Source organism: Onychostruthus taczanowskii, unplaced genomic scaffold (assembly GCF_017590055.1).
Source record: "Onychostruthus taczanowskii isolate IOZ18803 unplaced genomic scaffold, ASM1759005v1 scaffold117, whole genome shotgun sequence".
NCBI classification, from domain to species: domain Eukaryota; kingdom Metazoa; phylum Chordata; class Aves; order Passeriformes; family Passeridae; genus Onychostruthus; species Onychostruthus taczanowskii.
The window spans coordinates 871,187-885,791 of record NW_024498318.1 but is presented as its reverse complement, the minus strand read 5'-3'; the positions used below and the strand labels follow the sequence as shown (position 1 = coordinate 885,791).

Sequence of the window (14,605 nt, the reverse complement as noted above, 5' to 3'; positions counted from 1 at the left end):
TCCCTGTCCCTGTCCCTGTCCCTGTCCCAGTGCCCAGGGAGCTGCTCTGGTTTCAGAGCCTGGCACAGGGCACAGCCATGGGTTCTGTCCCTGTCCCAGTGCCCAGGGAGCTGCTCTGGTTCCAGGGCACAGTGAGCCCTGCACAGGGCACAGCCGTGGGTTCTGTCCCTGTCCCTCTCCCTGTCCCTGTCCCTGTCCCTGTCCCTGTGCTCCCGCCGTGTCCCGCAGCAGCCGGGCGGGGCCGGCCCAGCGCTCACCATGGCTACCCAGCCCCGGCGGAGGCATGCGGGCTCGGGGGGAGATGCCGGCCCCTTTCATGCCGCAGAAAGCCGCGACACCGGGGCTCTGTTGTTGGATGTCACCGTCTCCCTCCCACCGGCGTGAAAAATCAATTAGGAAGAATTAGCGACGTGTCGCCGCGGCTCGGGAGGGGACAATCGCGGGGCACTGTGTCCCCAGGCCCCGGCAGCGCTCCAGCCGCAAAGGAGGGATGCCCAGGCACCCAAATCCCTCGGGATGCGGATTGCCAGGGAGCGGGGGTCACTCCCTGCCTCGCTTGCTCCATCCCTGGGAGGGGTTTGGCAGCATCCGCGGCTGGAGGTGCCGTTCCCGCGGCTCCAGGGCTGGAATGGCTCTCTGGGAATGTGGCTCGCACCCTGTCGCCTCTTTTCCCTCCTCTTTCCATGTGCGTGTGTGTATATATAAACCAGAAAAGGAAAAAAAAAAATTCCCAAACTCTGATTAAAATCCCTTTTTTTATTCACCTGCCCATCTTTCCTGTCTGCGTCTCCCCTTCTATCCAAACTCATAATTAATCGCTCAAGGCAAAAGTAATGAATGTTAATTGGCCATCTGTACAAAGACTAATTAAAATCTACCATGCTGGGGATTAAAACATACCTATAGCAACTGCCTGAATTGAGAATGAGACAGAGGAGAGATTGAGAAAACAGCTGAAAGGCTTGTGCAAAACGCAATCTCGCTTAGGTGTGAGATGAGTTGCAGCTCCGAGATCTGAGATGCTTTATTATTAAATTAAAAAAAAAAACAAAAAAAACAAAACAAAACAACCAACCCAAAAACGGGGAGGGGGGGAGGGTGGGGAAGAAACTTCTGAGCTGGGAGCTGGTTTAATGGGAAGAAAGGCCGCGGGGGATTTCAAAGGAGGAGTGACCCCAACATTTCGCGTCGCGTTTGGAAGAGGATAAAAACTGCCCGCTCCCCTCCCCGCCCGCAGGAAAGATTCGGTGGCGTTCGCAGCTTTTTTTAGGGTTTTTGGCTGTGAACGAGCCGCGCCGGGGACCGGCAGTGGGGAGAGCAGCACGGCACGGGTTTGGGGCGAGGATGGAGCAGGCCATGGGGCTGTGCCCGCCCTGCCCTCGCCGCCCCGTTCCCTCCTTTGTCCCAAATCCGCGGCTTTTCAGCGCGGCCGCCCCTTTGTTGGGAGGCTTTGGAACCTGGGGGAATGTTCCCAAACGAAGAAGCGGCGGTGACGGTTCCCAGAGAGGCTGTTCCTCCTCCTCCTCCTCCTCGGGGCTGCGGCCCCCCGGACCCCCCGGACCCCCCGGACCCTCCCCGCGCTGCTGCCGAGCCGGCTCCGTCCCACCTGGCCCAGGTGTCCCCTCCGGCGCTGGTGACACCGCTGGAGGTGGCAGGAGGGGACCCCGGGGGACGCTGAAGGGTGACAGGGAGGCTGCACCCTCACTCCGAGCAGGCTCAGGGCAGCTCCGGGATGTGCAAAACTCCATTTTTTTTTTTTTTTTAAGCTCAAAAAATCAGAACCAAGCGGCCACGGTTTGTGCTGGAAGTCACCGAGCTGCGGCTCCACCGCCGCGTGTCCCCGAGCTGCTGCAGGCCAGGGATGTCCCCACCCGTCCCCTGCATGTCCCAAACCTCCCCTTCTGAACCCCGGATCGCATCCCAGAGGTGCCGGGTACCCCCGGGCAGTGCCCCCCATCCCTGCCGGGGGTTTTCGGGCTGGGCGGCGGGGGCAGCGCCCCCGGCAGCGGCGGGGCTTTGCCGCCGTGCCGGGAGCTCGGGGCTCTGCTCTTGTTTTCTCAGATTGGGCTGTGTTTACTCCCAACACGAGTGACCGCCGTGGCCCCATTACGGCGGCACTGACAGCTCGGCTGACAAGTGCGCTCGCGGCAGGAATGTGAATGCGGCTCCCGGCCCCGAGCGCGGCTCCCTCCGCTCCAAACCCGCGGGCACGGCCCGCCCGAGCAGCCCGGGAGCCACACGGGGACCGACACGGGCTGCGAGGCACGGGGAGAGCCGCGGGATCGCCCCTTCCCTCCGAGCTCGGAGCTGGGATCTGCCAACAGCATGGGAAGGACAGGGATGCACTGGGATTACCAGCACAGGAGGGATGGGAATGGTTTTCTCTCCCTTTCTGCCTGAACTCAGAGCTGGGATCTCCCAACAGGATGGGAAGGACAGGGATGCACTGGGATCCTCAGCACAAGAGGGATGGGAACGGTTTTCTCTCCCTTTCTGCCTGAACTTAGAGCTGGAATCTCCCAACAGGATGGAAAGGACAGGGATTCACTGGGATTACCAGCACAGGAGGGATGGGAATGGTTTTCTCTCCCTTTCTGCCTGAACTCAGAGCTGAGGAACCTTCAGGGCCTCCTGGCATTCCAAAGTCCCTGGAAGGACAGGGATTCATTTGGATTACCAGCACAAGAGGGATGGGAATGGTTTTCTCTCCCTTTCTGCCTGAACTCAGAGCTGGGATCTTCCCAAACCTGCCTGGATCCCAACAGGATGGGAAGGACAGGGATTCACTGGGATCATCAGCACAGGAGGGATGGGAATGGTTTTCTCTCTCTTTCTGCCTGAACTCGGAGCTGGGATCTGCCAACAGCATGGGAAGGACAGGGATGCACTGGGATTACCAGCACAGGAGGGATGGGAATGGTTTTCTCCCCCTTTCTGCCTCCTTACCCTTTCAGAGCTGGCATCTTCCCGAGCCTGCTGGGATCAGCATTGCAGCAGGATGGGAATGTCAAGGATTCTCTGGGATTATCCCACGCCTGGGAAGGTTTTGAGGGCAGGTGGAGGATGAGGAGTGCAGGTGTGCTGGATGTGCCTGGCTGATCTGGTGTTGGATTAAGTTTTAAATTTAGAGATTGGGGTAATTGAGAGGTGTTTTAAAAACTGCAGCCCAGGGCAGGGGGTTGGGGCTGGAGGGGCTTTAAGGTCCATTCCAACCCAAACCGTTCTGGGATTCCAGGATTCAGGGAAGGAGGCTTGAAAGGCACCAGGATGAGCAAGACAGAGTCTGGCTTTGGGGTGGTGTACGGAAAAACCAAGGGAAAATCACTTTTCCCACTGGGGAAAACAGCTTTTCCCACTGGGATGGGGGTGGCTGTTGGTCTGCAGGGCCCACTCCAACCCCTGGTGGGATTGGTGGGTCCAGACCAGCTCCAGGAGTGATGCCAAAGTCAGAATCAAGCCCTAAATCCAGCTTGGATCCAGCCCTACTCTCAGTCTGGATCTAGCCCTACTCCCATTTTGGACCCAGCCCTAGTCCCAGTTTGGATCCAGCCCTAGTCCCAGCTTGGATCCAGTCCTAGTCCCAGTTTGGATCCAGCCCTACTCCCACCTTAGATCCAGTCCTAGTCCCAGTTTAGATCCAGCCCTAGTCCCAGTTTGGATCCAGCCCTAGTCCCAGTTTGGACCCAGCCCCAGGCCCAGCCCAGCTCCAGCCCAGCTCAGCTGTTCTGCCTGCCCAGCTCAAGGTGGTTTAATTAATCACAGATCGTTTCTGCACTGCCTCCCCATTAACCTCCACAGCAAACTAGCTAATTACTCATTAAGGCAGGGAAGCTCTCTGGGCCAGGACAGCTCGGCACAGAGCTCTGCTCTGCTCGGGCCTGGGTTAATCTGTGAGCTCCTGGCTGGCCTCGTTACTCATTAGTGGGGCCCTGACTCATCAGAGGTTTGGGATGAGGGGACCTCAAGGATCATCTTGTTCCATGGCAGGGACACCTCCCACTGTCCCAGGCTGCTCCCAGTGTCCAGCCTGGCCTTGGGCACTGCCAGGGATCCAGGGATTCTCTGGGAATTCCAGCCCAGCCCCTGCCCACCCTCCCAGCCAGGAATTCCTTGCCAAGATCCCAGCCCAATCTGCCCTTTGCCAGTGGGAGCCATTCCCTGTGTCCTGTCCCTGCAGGCCTTGTCCCCAGTCCCTCTGCAGCTCTCCTGGAGCCCCTCCAGGCCCTGCCAGGGGCTCTGAGCTCTGCCTGGAGCCTTCCCTTCTCCAGGGAACATTCCCAGCTCTCCAGCCTGGCTCCAGAGCAGAGGGGCTCCAGCCCTGCAGCAGCTCCGGGGCCTCCTCTGGGCTCTCTGCAGCAGCTCCACGTCCTCGTGCTGTTGGCCCCAGGGCTGGGGCAGCTCTGCAGGTGGGCTCTCACCTCCCGTGCTGGTGCTGCTCCTCAGGCCACCAAAGCCAGGGGGGACATGGCTGAAAGTGGGTCACAGGGCTGGCAGCGAGGACAGAGGGACAGGAGGGGACATGTGGTGGCTCCAGCCCCCGGGAGGAGCCTCTGTGAGCTCCCAGCTCAGCAGAAAGGGCTTTGTTGTTCCAGCACTCCCAGGCTCAGCCCTGCACACCCCAGCACAGCTCCAGGACACCCCAAACAGCTCCTTTGGATGGAGGACGTGTCTCCAGGGCCATCTCCAGGGTGGGGGTCCCTGTGTGGGCCCCCCTGGCAGGGGGAGCAGCTCCTTCACCTTTGGCCCCGGGCAAAGGCAGGCGCTGTTTGCCAGCCCAGAGTGGGCACTCGGTGTGTGGAACAGCCAAACCCAGCATTCCTGGCCTCTGGAAACGCGAGGTGTCCTCCCCCCTCTGGGAAAGCTTTGGGATGGGGCAGGGAGCTCCTGCTGAGCCAGGGCCGGCCGCCCGGCCTTGGGAGGTCAGGGGTGAGCCGGGTTTCATTTTGGCAGCTTTGGGGGGGGATTTAGGGGCTCAGCCCCGCTCACAGCCAGGGAAACTAAACCCAGCCACGGCTTTGGCTCTGCCTGACCCGGCTCAGCCCACCCCGGCACGGCCACAAAGGGCACAGTGTGTCCCCAGCGCGGGGAGGGGGCTCAGGGGGGTCCCCCGGGCACCTGGGGAGGGCGGTGTCACCCCAAAGCTCGGCACGGAGCCCTCCCCTCCCGCCCCAAACTGCTCTGGGGGCCGTCACGGGGCTTTCCGTAGCATTTTTTAGGGATTTCAACTGAGGAGGCACCTGCACAGCTCCTGCTGCAGCTTTATCTCCCTGGTCGGGGGGAAGGAAAAGGGGGAAAAGCAGGAAAAGGGATAAAATGCCCCACACAGGGTTTTGCTGCAGGAGCCAGGGTGGGAAGCTGTGGAATTTGGGGGGAAGGAAAAGGGGGAAAAGCAGGAAAAGGGATAAAATGCCCCACACAGGGTTTTGCTGCAGGAGGCAGGGTGGGAAGCTGTGGAATTTGGGGGGAAATCAGAACTGCCTGGGGGGACACCCCAGGGCTGGAGGGGTTTTGGGCTTGAAAGCTGCACTGGATTCCCAGCAGGGAGAGCAGAATCCCTGGCTCTGTCCGGGATGCAGGAGAGGCTGGCTGGCTCATTTTGGGGTCACTCACCCCCTGCAGGGTTCACCCCCAGCCCAGGACACAGCGGCTCCCCACGGGACACACCTGCCCAGGTGAGCTGTGGGAATCAGGAGAGCTCTGCAGAGCTCCAGACTCCTTTATTTTTAACACCCTTTTGTATTTCCCTTACTCGAGCCTCCAGCAAAGCCCCCGGTGCCGGGACGCGATCCCCAATTAAAAAATGATCCCAAGGGATGGGTGCAGAGGCAGGAGGGGGCTGCGATCCCGCTCCATCCCCTCCCAACACGCTGCTCTGGCAGAGGCATTCCCGAGCTCCCCGCTCCAGCCGGGCTCTGTTCCCCGGTCTCGGCACGCCCTCAGCTGGCGACTGAAAATGCCGGGAAAGGGAAAGAAAAACTTCCAGGGCATTTGGCCTTTTCATCGCGCAGAACCCACGGGGCACGGGCGTTCCCTTCCCCGGGAAGGGAACGCCGGAACCCAGGGAGTGAGGGCACCCAGAGAACCCTGGCACCCGCAGGGATGCTGGCACCCAGGGATGCTGGCACCCAGGGGATGCTCGTACCCAGGGGATTGTGGTACCTGGTTGATGTTGGTACCCAGGGGATTTTGGCACCCAGGGGATTCTGGTACCCAGGGGATGCTGGCACCCAGGGGATTTTGGTACCCAGGGGATGCTGGTACCCAGGGGATGCTGGTACCCCGGGAATGCTGGCACCCAGGGGATTTTGGTACCCAGGGGATGCTGGTACCCAGGGGATGCTGGTACCCAGGGGATGCTGGCACCCAGGGGATTTTAGTACCCAGGGGATGCTGGCACCCAGGGGATTCTGGTACCTGACTGATTTTGGTACCCAACGGATTTTGGTACCCAGGGGATTCTGGTACCCAGGGGATATTGGCATCCAGGGATGCTGGCACCCAGGGGATGCTGGTACCCAGGGGACGCTGGTACCCAGGGCATTTTGGTACCCAGGGGATGCAGGTACCCAGAGGATGCTGCTAGCCAGGGAATGGTGATGCCCAGGGGCTGCTGGCACCTGGGAGTGCTGATACCTGGTGGAGGTTGGCATCCAGGTGATATTTGTACCCAGGGGATGCTGGTACCTCGTGGATGTTGGTACCCTGGCGTGGAGCCTTAATTTCTTTTTCCAAGGTCGGGATTAAATGTGTGAGACAGGATTTTGTGTTGGGACCCAGCTGTTTATCAGTTCTTATCTCTGTCAGAGTCTCACAAACCCTGAGTTCTGCAGCACTGCACTCTCACACACTAAAAATGGAGCCCATCTCTCTCTCCAAGGCCTTTTAAGGATCAACTGTCCAATTAAGGAACGTCACCTCAATTATTTTTACTTTTAACCCAATAACCAACCCCCCGGGCCCGCAATGGGGGCTTTTTATCCAATCACACAAAACCACCCAAAGCCAGGGAGGAGAAGGAGAAGGAGAAGGAGAAGGAGAAGGAGAAGGAGAAGAAGGAGAAGGAGAAGGAGAAGGAGGAGAAGGAGAAGGAGGAGAAGGAACCTCTGTCCTAAAACCTCCATCTATTACTACATTCTAAACCCCAAACTCTGAGTTTCCCACACTGTGACATCACACACTTCTATCCAAACCCCACACCCACAATCCCAGCTCTCCCATTCCATTTTGGCAGCCTCTCCAAGGCCCCAGGTCGGTGCAGTGTTCTCCTGGGGGTCAGGGCCTGGCAGCACAGAAAGTCTGGAATTCTCAGTGCCCAGAGTTCCATCACCCAGGGGATAATGACACCCAGGGGATGTTGGTACCTGTTGAATGGCTCCTGAAAATGACCCAGGGCCAGCACAGGGGACATGGACCTGTCCCAGCAGGGTCAGAGGAGACCCTGGATCTGCTCTGGAGCCAGGCTGGAGAGCTGGGAATGTTCCCTGGAGAAGGGAAGGCTCCAGGCAGAGCTCAGAGCCCCTGGCAGGGCCTGGAGGGGCTCCAGGAGAGCTGCAGAGGGACTGGGGACAAGGCCTGCAGGGACAGGACACAGGGAATGCCCTCAGGACAGGAAGAGATGGGATCTTGAGAAACTCTGAGATTATTTTATGCAGAGAGCCAGATTCCAAAATATTCCTGCTCAAGAGGGGATGGGGAAACCCCAGGAATGCAGGGGAGGAGAGGGGGGATATTTCTGCAGCAGCAGCCAGCCCAGGGAGGATTCCCAGCCCCATAAACCCAGCAGGAATCAAATCCCAGAACAACATTCCCATGCCAGAGTTGGGAGCTGCAGAGGGATTTTGTTAATGAAAAAGTGTCCCAGGCAGGGAGGAAAGCTGAAAGCAGGCAGCAGGGCTGGCTGGGGAGGAGGGATTTAGGAGCTTGGCAGGATTAAATGAGCAAAGAATTAATGAAAGGGCTCAGAGAGGGGAGGACAGGGCTCCAGGAGGGAATTCTGGTGCCTTGCTGGGTGAAGCCAGTGCTTAACCCAGGATCCTCCTCCCTCCCTGGCAGGAATTCACCCACCCTCAGAGGCACAGCAGAAACCCCAGAGCAGACAGGCTTCATGATTTTAATCATTTTAACATTTTAATGGTTGGAGAGCCAGGGGGACAAAATCTGAGCTGCAGGGTTGGGGTGGAGGGGACACAGAGGGGCACGGGGCATTCCCAGGGCACGCAGGGCTTCAAAACAACTTTTCTGCACCAGCTTTCCAAAGGAAAAGTCTCTGTGTGTCTGTGCCTGCTGGAATCTGATGGAAAAAATGAAAAAAAAATAAAAATCCACAAATAGTTAAAAGGGGCTGAAACCCCAAAGCAAGGCTTGGACCCAAAACCTGCAAGGGGAGCAGGGCAGGAACTCAGGGCTGGTTTTGCTGTGACCTTTGTTCAGGTTTCTGCGAGCTGGTGACTCCAGCCACGCTCCCAAAATTCCCAATTCCTCCAAGGCAGCTCCCTCTCCTGGTGGTTCCTGGTCTTCGTGGGAAAACCACCGGGAGAAGCTTTGCTGCACCTCACCCCAGAATCCAGCCCGGCCCCAGGAACGGCTCCGTGGGGACAAAGGGGACACACACGGGGACACAGCTCCTGCTGGGGCTTCCGAGGGGCTGGCACAGCCCTCGTGTGCCTTTGGCTCCCAAAAACTCCTGAGTTTGAGCCTTCAGGGCCATTCCATCGGGACAGCCACCCCTGCTCCCAGATCCCCGGGAGGGAGGGCTCAGCAGCAGGAGCTGCTGCCCAGCCCCAAAAGGCCACCAAGAGGGACACAGGGGTGTCCTAAAGGCTTCCCAAATCGCAGGATTTGAACAAGGTCCCGCTGGAGGCACCAGGGAAAGGCTCAGCTGGAAGCAAAGCAGGGAGGGAAATGCGGAGGAGCTCAGATGTCAAAGAAATCCACGTGTGCTCCGGAGGGAAAGGAATCCTCCTGCAGGAGCCGGAGCAGCTTCTGGGCTGACACGGAGCTCTCGATGAGCTGCCCCTGCTCCTGCAGCCTCTGGAAGTGCTGGCGCAGCCCCGGGTCTCCAGTCCTGGTCCGGGCCAGGAGCTGCATGTCCGTGTCCAGAGGCCCTGGGGAAAAGGAAAAATCACCCCAAAAAAATCACTTCAGGAGAAAGGAACATCCAGGGCTTGTTTTCCCCTCTGGAGCCAGGCTGGGAGAGCTGGGAATGTTCCCCTGGAGAAGGGAAAAATCCAGGGAATGCTCAGAGTCCCTGGAGGGGCTCCAGGAGAGCTGCAGAGGGACTGGGGACAAGGCCTGCAGGGACAGGACACAGGGAATGGCTCCCACTGGCAAAGGGGAGATTGGGCTGGGATCTTGGCAAGGAATTCCTGGCTGGGAGGGTGGGCAGGGGCTGGGCTGGAATTCCCAGAGCAGCTGTGGCTGCCCCTGGATCCCTGGCAGTGCCCAAGGCCAGGCTGGCCATCGGGATAGTGGCAAGTGGTGTCACTGCCCAGGGATGGGATGGGATGGGATGGGATGGGATGGGATGGGATGGGTTTTCAAGTCCCTTCCCCCCCAACCCAGGCTGGAATTCCACGATCCTGATGGGAGATGGAGTTTGAGTCCAGCTGCTCCTCCCAGCACAGGAAACCGGCCCCCCACCTCTGCTGCAGGGGCAGGAGCAGGGCTGGGCTGCAGGAACGCCCATCCCAAAGGCAGGAAAAGGTGGACAGGCAGCAGGGAGCTGCTCTCCTCACCCGGGGCATAGTTGAGCACACGGAGCCCGGGCTCCTCCAGCGCCAGCACACGGAACATCATATCCCGGGCAGCCTTCCCCGAGCAGTACAGAGCCCAGCTCGGGAAGGGCTCCTGGGCACACAGGGATGAGATGTTCACCACGGTCCTGCTGCAGCCAGGCCGTGCCCCAAAGGCCCTCAGGGCCGTGGAGGTCAGGCAGAGCGCCGAGCTGATGTTGAAGGAGAAGTAGGCGTTGATCTCCTCCAGGTCGGTGAGGTCCAGGAAGGATTTGGAGACGTCTCCCAAGGAGCCTGGGAATCGCAAATGTGGGACGGTTTGGGGTGGATGGGATCTTAAAGAACATCCTGTCAGCAGCCTGCCATGGAAGGGACCCCTTCCACTGGCCCAGGGTGCTCCGAGCCCCAGTGCCCAGCCTGGCCTGGGACACTTCCAGAAAGATGGAAAAATGAGTTGAGATGAGGTCAACCCCTCAGCAGATCCCTCTGGCTGCCACATTCCACACCCAACACCTGCAGAGCTTTGGGGCCAGCCCCTGCCAGGTCCCACAGCAGCCTGAGGAGCCCAGACAGGGGACAGGGACCTGCCCTGCCACCCCTGTGCTGACACAAACAGCTCCCAGCCTGGAGCACAGTGTCCCCAAGGGCCACCATGGCCCTCCTGCAGGTCCCGTGCCAGTGCAGCCCCAAATCCTGGGGTGATTTACAGCCATAATGGCTAAAAGGGCTCCCAAGGCATTAAAGGCACAAGGAGGGACCCCCGAAGGTGGGGCTGGAAGTTTGTCTGAAGCTTTGGATTTGGGGGGCAGGGGGATGAGAAGGTGCAGGAGGGCAACTGGCACAGCAAAGCACTGCCAGGGACACCCCCCGATTAATTCCTTTAATAAACCCACAGCGCGACAGGGGGAAACCCCCGCAGCTCCTTCTCTCTTTTGGGTGATTTGCTGGCACCTCAAGCCCGGAGCAAGCCCCGGCTGTCCCCGGGGGTGCGGAGGGCAGCGGCTCGGGGAGGGGACGGGCGGGGACAGCCGTGTCGTACCGGCGTTGTTGACCAGGAGCAGGCGGCCGAAGGACGCGTCCTGCAGCAGCTCCCGCAGGGCAGCGCCCGCCCTCCGCAGCCCCTGCTCGCAGCCCAGGTCAGCGGCCACGCACCGCACCCGCAGCTCGGTGTCGCCGCCGGTGTCGCCGCCGGTGTCGCCGCCGGTGGCCCCGGCGCGGAGCTCGGTCGCCAGCTCGGCCAGCGCCCCGGCGGAGCGCGCCAGCAGCAGCAGCGCCGAGCCGGGCCCGAGCTGCGGCGCCAGCAGCCGCGCCAGGCTGCGGCCGAAGCCGCGGGAAGCGCCGGTCACCACGCAGGCGGTGGCGGCCCAGCGCTCCGGTCCCGGTCCCGGTCCCGGTCTCGATCCCGACCCCGATCCCGACCCTGACCCCGATCCCGATCCCGATCCTGACCCCGATCCCGACCCCGATCCCGATCCCGACCCCGATCCCGATCCCGACCCCGACCCCGAACCCGATCCGGACCCGGATCCCGACCCCGACCCCGCTCCCGGTGCCCGCTCCATCCCGGAACCCAGCGGAGGGGGCGTGGGAACGCGCCTGCCCACGTGACCCGCCCCATTCATGCCCCCGCCGCTTTGTGAATGGCCGCGCCGAGCGCGCGGGCAGCGCCGCCGGGCGCTGATTGGTCGGTGCCGGCGGGCTCGGCCCGCTGCGCGCTCGGGGGGCGTGGTCGGAGCGGCGCGCCCCCTTGCGGCCGCTGTGAGGGAGTGCGGCTTCCGTGAGGGAGCGGCGGGGCGGGACCGGGACCGGGACCGGGAAAAAGAACGGGAATGGGACCGGGACCGGGAAATGGAACAGGAACGAAACCGGGAGTGAGCCCGGGACCAGCAACAGCCACGGGACCGGGATCGGAACCAGCAAGGAGCGCGAACAGCAGCGGGTCTGGCGATGTGGCTGCGTCCCTGGAGAGCCGGGCCTCGCCTGCCCACAGCGCGGCCGCCCTTGGCCTTCCCCCCGTTTTTTCAATGCACTTTTCAACATATTTTTCAAATAATTTTTAATAAAATTTTTAATCCTTTTAAAATATATATATAAATATATTTCTTTTTTTCCCCGCGGATGTAAATTCCCTTTTATTGTGCCTGCCCAGCCTTGTCCCCACCTGCCTTCCCTCCCCTTTTCCCTCTGCAATCCCAAATTTTGGTACCCAGTGCTTGTACTTTGCTCGGAAGTAAAAGCCTGCTCTGATCACAAAAAGCCCTAAAATAATTTTAAAAAAATAAATACTTCAGTGCACGAAGGTGCAGACAACTTTCAGGGAGGGTTTTTCCAGGGAATACGTGGTTTGTACGGGAAGAGCTCGGCAGCAGCGCTTGGATTCCCAGCTGCTCAATGCCAGGCCAGATGGTTCCAGGCAGGTAACGGAGTGGGATTTCACTCAATTAAGCAGCTACAGACCGGGCTGGAAGCCTCCAGCACTCTAATAAAGCATTAAAAATTCATGGCGTGGCAAAAACCCAAGAGCGCTATTTGTTTTGCTAAAGCGAATCTTACACATTTGGCGGAATTAAGATCGTCAGCAAAAAAAAAAAAAAAAAAAAAAAGACTGCGAATGCGGATTTTTTTCACAAGCAGCTTCTTGATGGCAGAACTTGCTTCAGTTCCCCATTCCAGGTTTGGCAGCTCCAGTCTCCTGCATCCCTCAGGATTGCTGTCCTGGCAGCCACACGGAGCTGGGCCAGCTGGAAATGGGCAGCGTTTGCTGGCCTGCCCTTCCAGCACTGCCACCAGGACATTCCTGATCCCTGCAAGTGTTCAGGGCACTTGGAATTGCCTTTGGAAGGTGTTCCTGCCAGGTAGGGGTTGGAATGGGATGGGCTTTACTCCCAACCCAAACCATTCTGTGGTTCGAGGCAGGAGGGAGGGTTTAGGAAGGATTTTATTTTTAGCTGCTAAAAGTTGCTCCTGCTAAATTAATTTTTTTTTAAAAAAAAATTAAAAATCGGTGGGAGGGAACTGGTGACCAAACGAGCCCAGAGCTGGAACTGGAGACCTGAGAAATTATCATGGAATCCCAGGAGAGTTTGGTTGAGAAGGGATCTTAAAGATCATCTCATCCCAGGGCAGGGATGTCCTGCTGTCCCAGGCTGCTCCAAGGCCAGTCCAGCCTGGCCTGGGACACTGCCAGGGATCCAAGGGCAGCCCCAGCGGCTCTGGGAATGCCATTCCAGCCTCTCCCAGGAAAGGTGAATCTCCGAAATTCCCGAAGCTGCTCTGCATCCCTCCCTCCCGGCGCTGGGGGGACTCCAAGCCCCGGCAGGGATTTGCTGCGGCTGCCAGCTCTGCTGGCGACAGGGACAGATGCCAGGGAATCCTCTGCACCTCCCGGCCGGCACAGAGGCAGACGGAGCTGGATCCGGACACGGAGCAGCAGGAAATCCACAGGGCTCTTCCATCCAGCTCGGGCTCCGCGGGAAGCAGCACTTGGTGTCGGGGAATCACAGAACCCTCGGGGCTGGAAAAGATCGCTGGGATCGGTGAGTCCAAGCATCCAGCACCGCGCCAGCGCTGCCCGTGTCCCCAAGGGCCGCAGGGCTGGGAAAGGCCTGCAGGGATGGGGACTGCAGCCCTGCCCTGGGAGCTTCCAGGGGAGCTTGTGGCAGTGACACCGAGGGGACTGAGGGGATTCCCTAAGGGGGAGCCCCTTCCAGAGGGAAACCGCAGCCCAGGGAGGGGAGCTGGCACTGCCCTGCTGTGACACTGCTCTGCGGTGACACTGCCAGTGACACTGCCTGTGACACTGCCCTGTGACACTGCCCTGCTGTGACACTGCCCTGTGACACTGCCCTGTGACACTCCCTGCTGTGACACTGCCTGTGACACTGCCTGTGACACTGCCCTGTGACACTGCCCTGTGACACTGCCCTGTGACTCTGCCTGTGACACTGCCCTGCTGTGACACTGCCCTGCTGTGACACTGCCTGTGACACTGCCCTGCTGTGACACTGCCCTGCTGTGACACCGCTGTCCCAGAACAGGCAGCCGAGCCGCGGGATTGCCGCTGCCGGGGCAGGGCCGCGTTCCGTGGGCCCCGCCGGGCGCGGCGCAGGGAGCGGCAGAGGCAGGGATGGATGGATGGATGGATGGATGGATGGATGGATGGATGGATGGATGATGGATGGATGGATGAGCCTCGGGCGGCTCCACAGGATGTGCTCATTCCCGGGACTGCCCGCAGCGTGCTGGAGCTCAGCCCCGCAGAGGGAATCTGGGGAATTGCTGCTCCAGGGGCTGTCAGCGCTCCTGGAACCGCGGGGTCTGCCTGCCCCTGTGTGTCTGACACAAAGACAATCCAAAGAACACACTCCAATTTCCGAAGCCTTCCAACTGTTCCTATTCTAGCGTGCAGGCCTTTTACACATTCTTACAAAGCTCATAAATTTACACTTTACTCATTGGTCATGAGACAAACAAAGTGCTCATTGGAACGGGCAGTTGCAGGTTTCTCTTATTTATCCTCCTCTCTTTCTTACTTTCCGTGTCAACGACCTTGGTAGGAAATCCTTTCAGGGTAGGAAATTCTTCAGGGGGTTTCTTTTCAGTGGATCCTCTTATCAAACCCCTCTCTGGCTGGAGACAAACAAAGTGCTCATTGGAACGGGCAGTTGCAGGTTTCTCTTATTTATCCTCCTCTCTTTCTTACTTTCCGTGTCAACGACCTTGGTAGGAAATTCTTTCAGGGTGGGAAATTCTTCAGGGAATTTCTTTTCAGTGGATCCTCTTATCAAACCCGTCTCTGGCTGTAAAACCCTTTCCTCCTGCTCTGGGGAGGGAAAGTGAGCCCTGAGTGTGCCCAGCCCGGCTGGAGCTGGGGG

The 14,605-nt window shown here is 59.4% G+C and overlaps 2 protein-coding genes across 2 annotated transcripts in view; both read right to left on the bottom strand.

Annotated features, from left to right (window-relative positions):
- EMX1 (empty spiracles homeobox 1) overlaps nucleotides 1-318 on the bottom strand; it is a 22,998-nt gene extending 22,680 nt beyond the window's left edge. Inside the window, exon 1 of the mRNA XM_041427612.1 lies at nucleotides 258-318. Coding sequence (XP_041283546.1) covers nucleotides 258-318 — 61 coding nt within the window. The remainder of the gene's footprint in view (nucleotides 1-257) is intronic.
- A 7,789-nt stretch (nucleotides 319-8,107) lies between these two features.
- SPR (sepiapterin reductase) lies at nucleotides 8,108-11,293 on the bottom strand. Its single transcript, XM_041427611.1, has 3 exons — nucleotides 10,771-11,293; nucleotides 9,735-10,025; nucleotides 8,108-9,104 (listed from the first exon to the last, which is right to left on the bottom strand). Exons 1-3 carry the CDS (start codon nucleotides 11,291-11,293, stop codon nucleotides 8,914-8,916), a joined length of 1,005 nt encoding a protein of 334 aa, XP_041283545.1. The 3' UTR covers nucleotides 8,108-8,913.
- Between the last annotated feature and the right edge of the window lie 3,312 nt (nucleotides 11,294-14,605).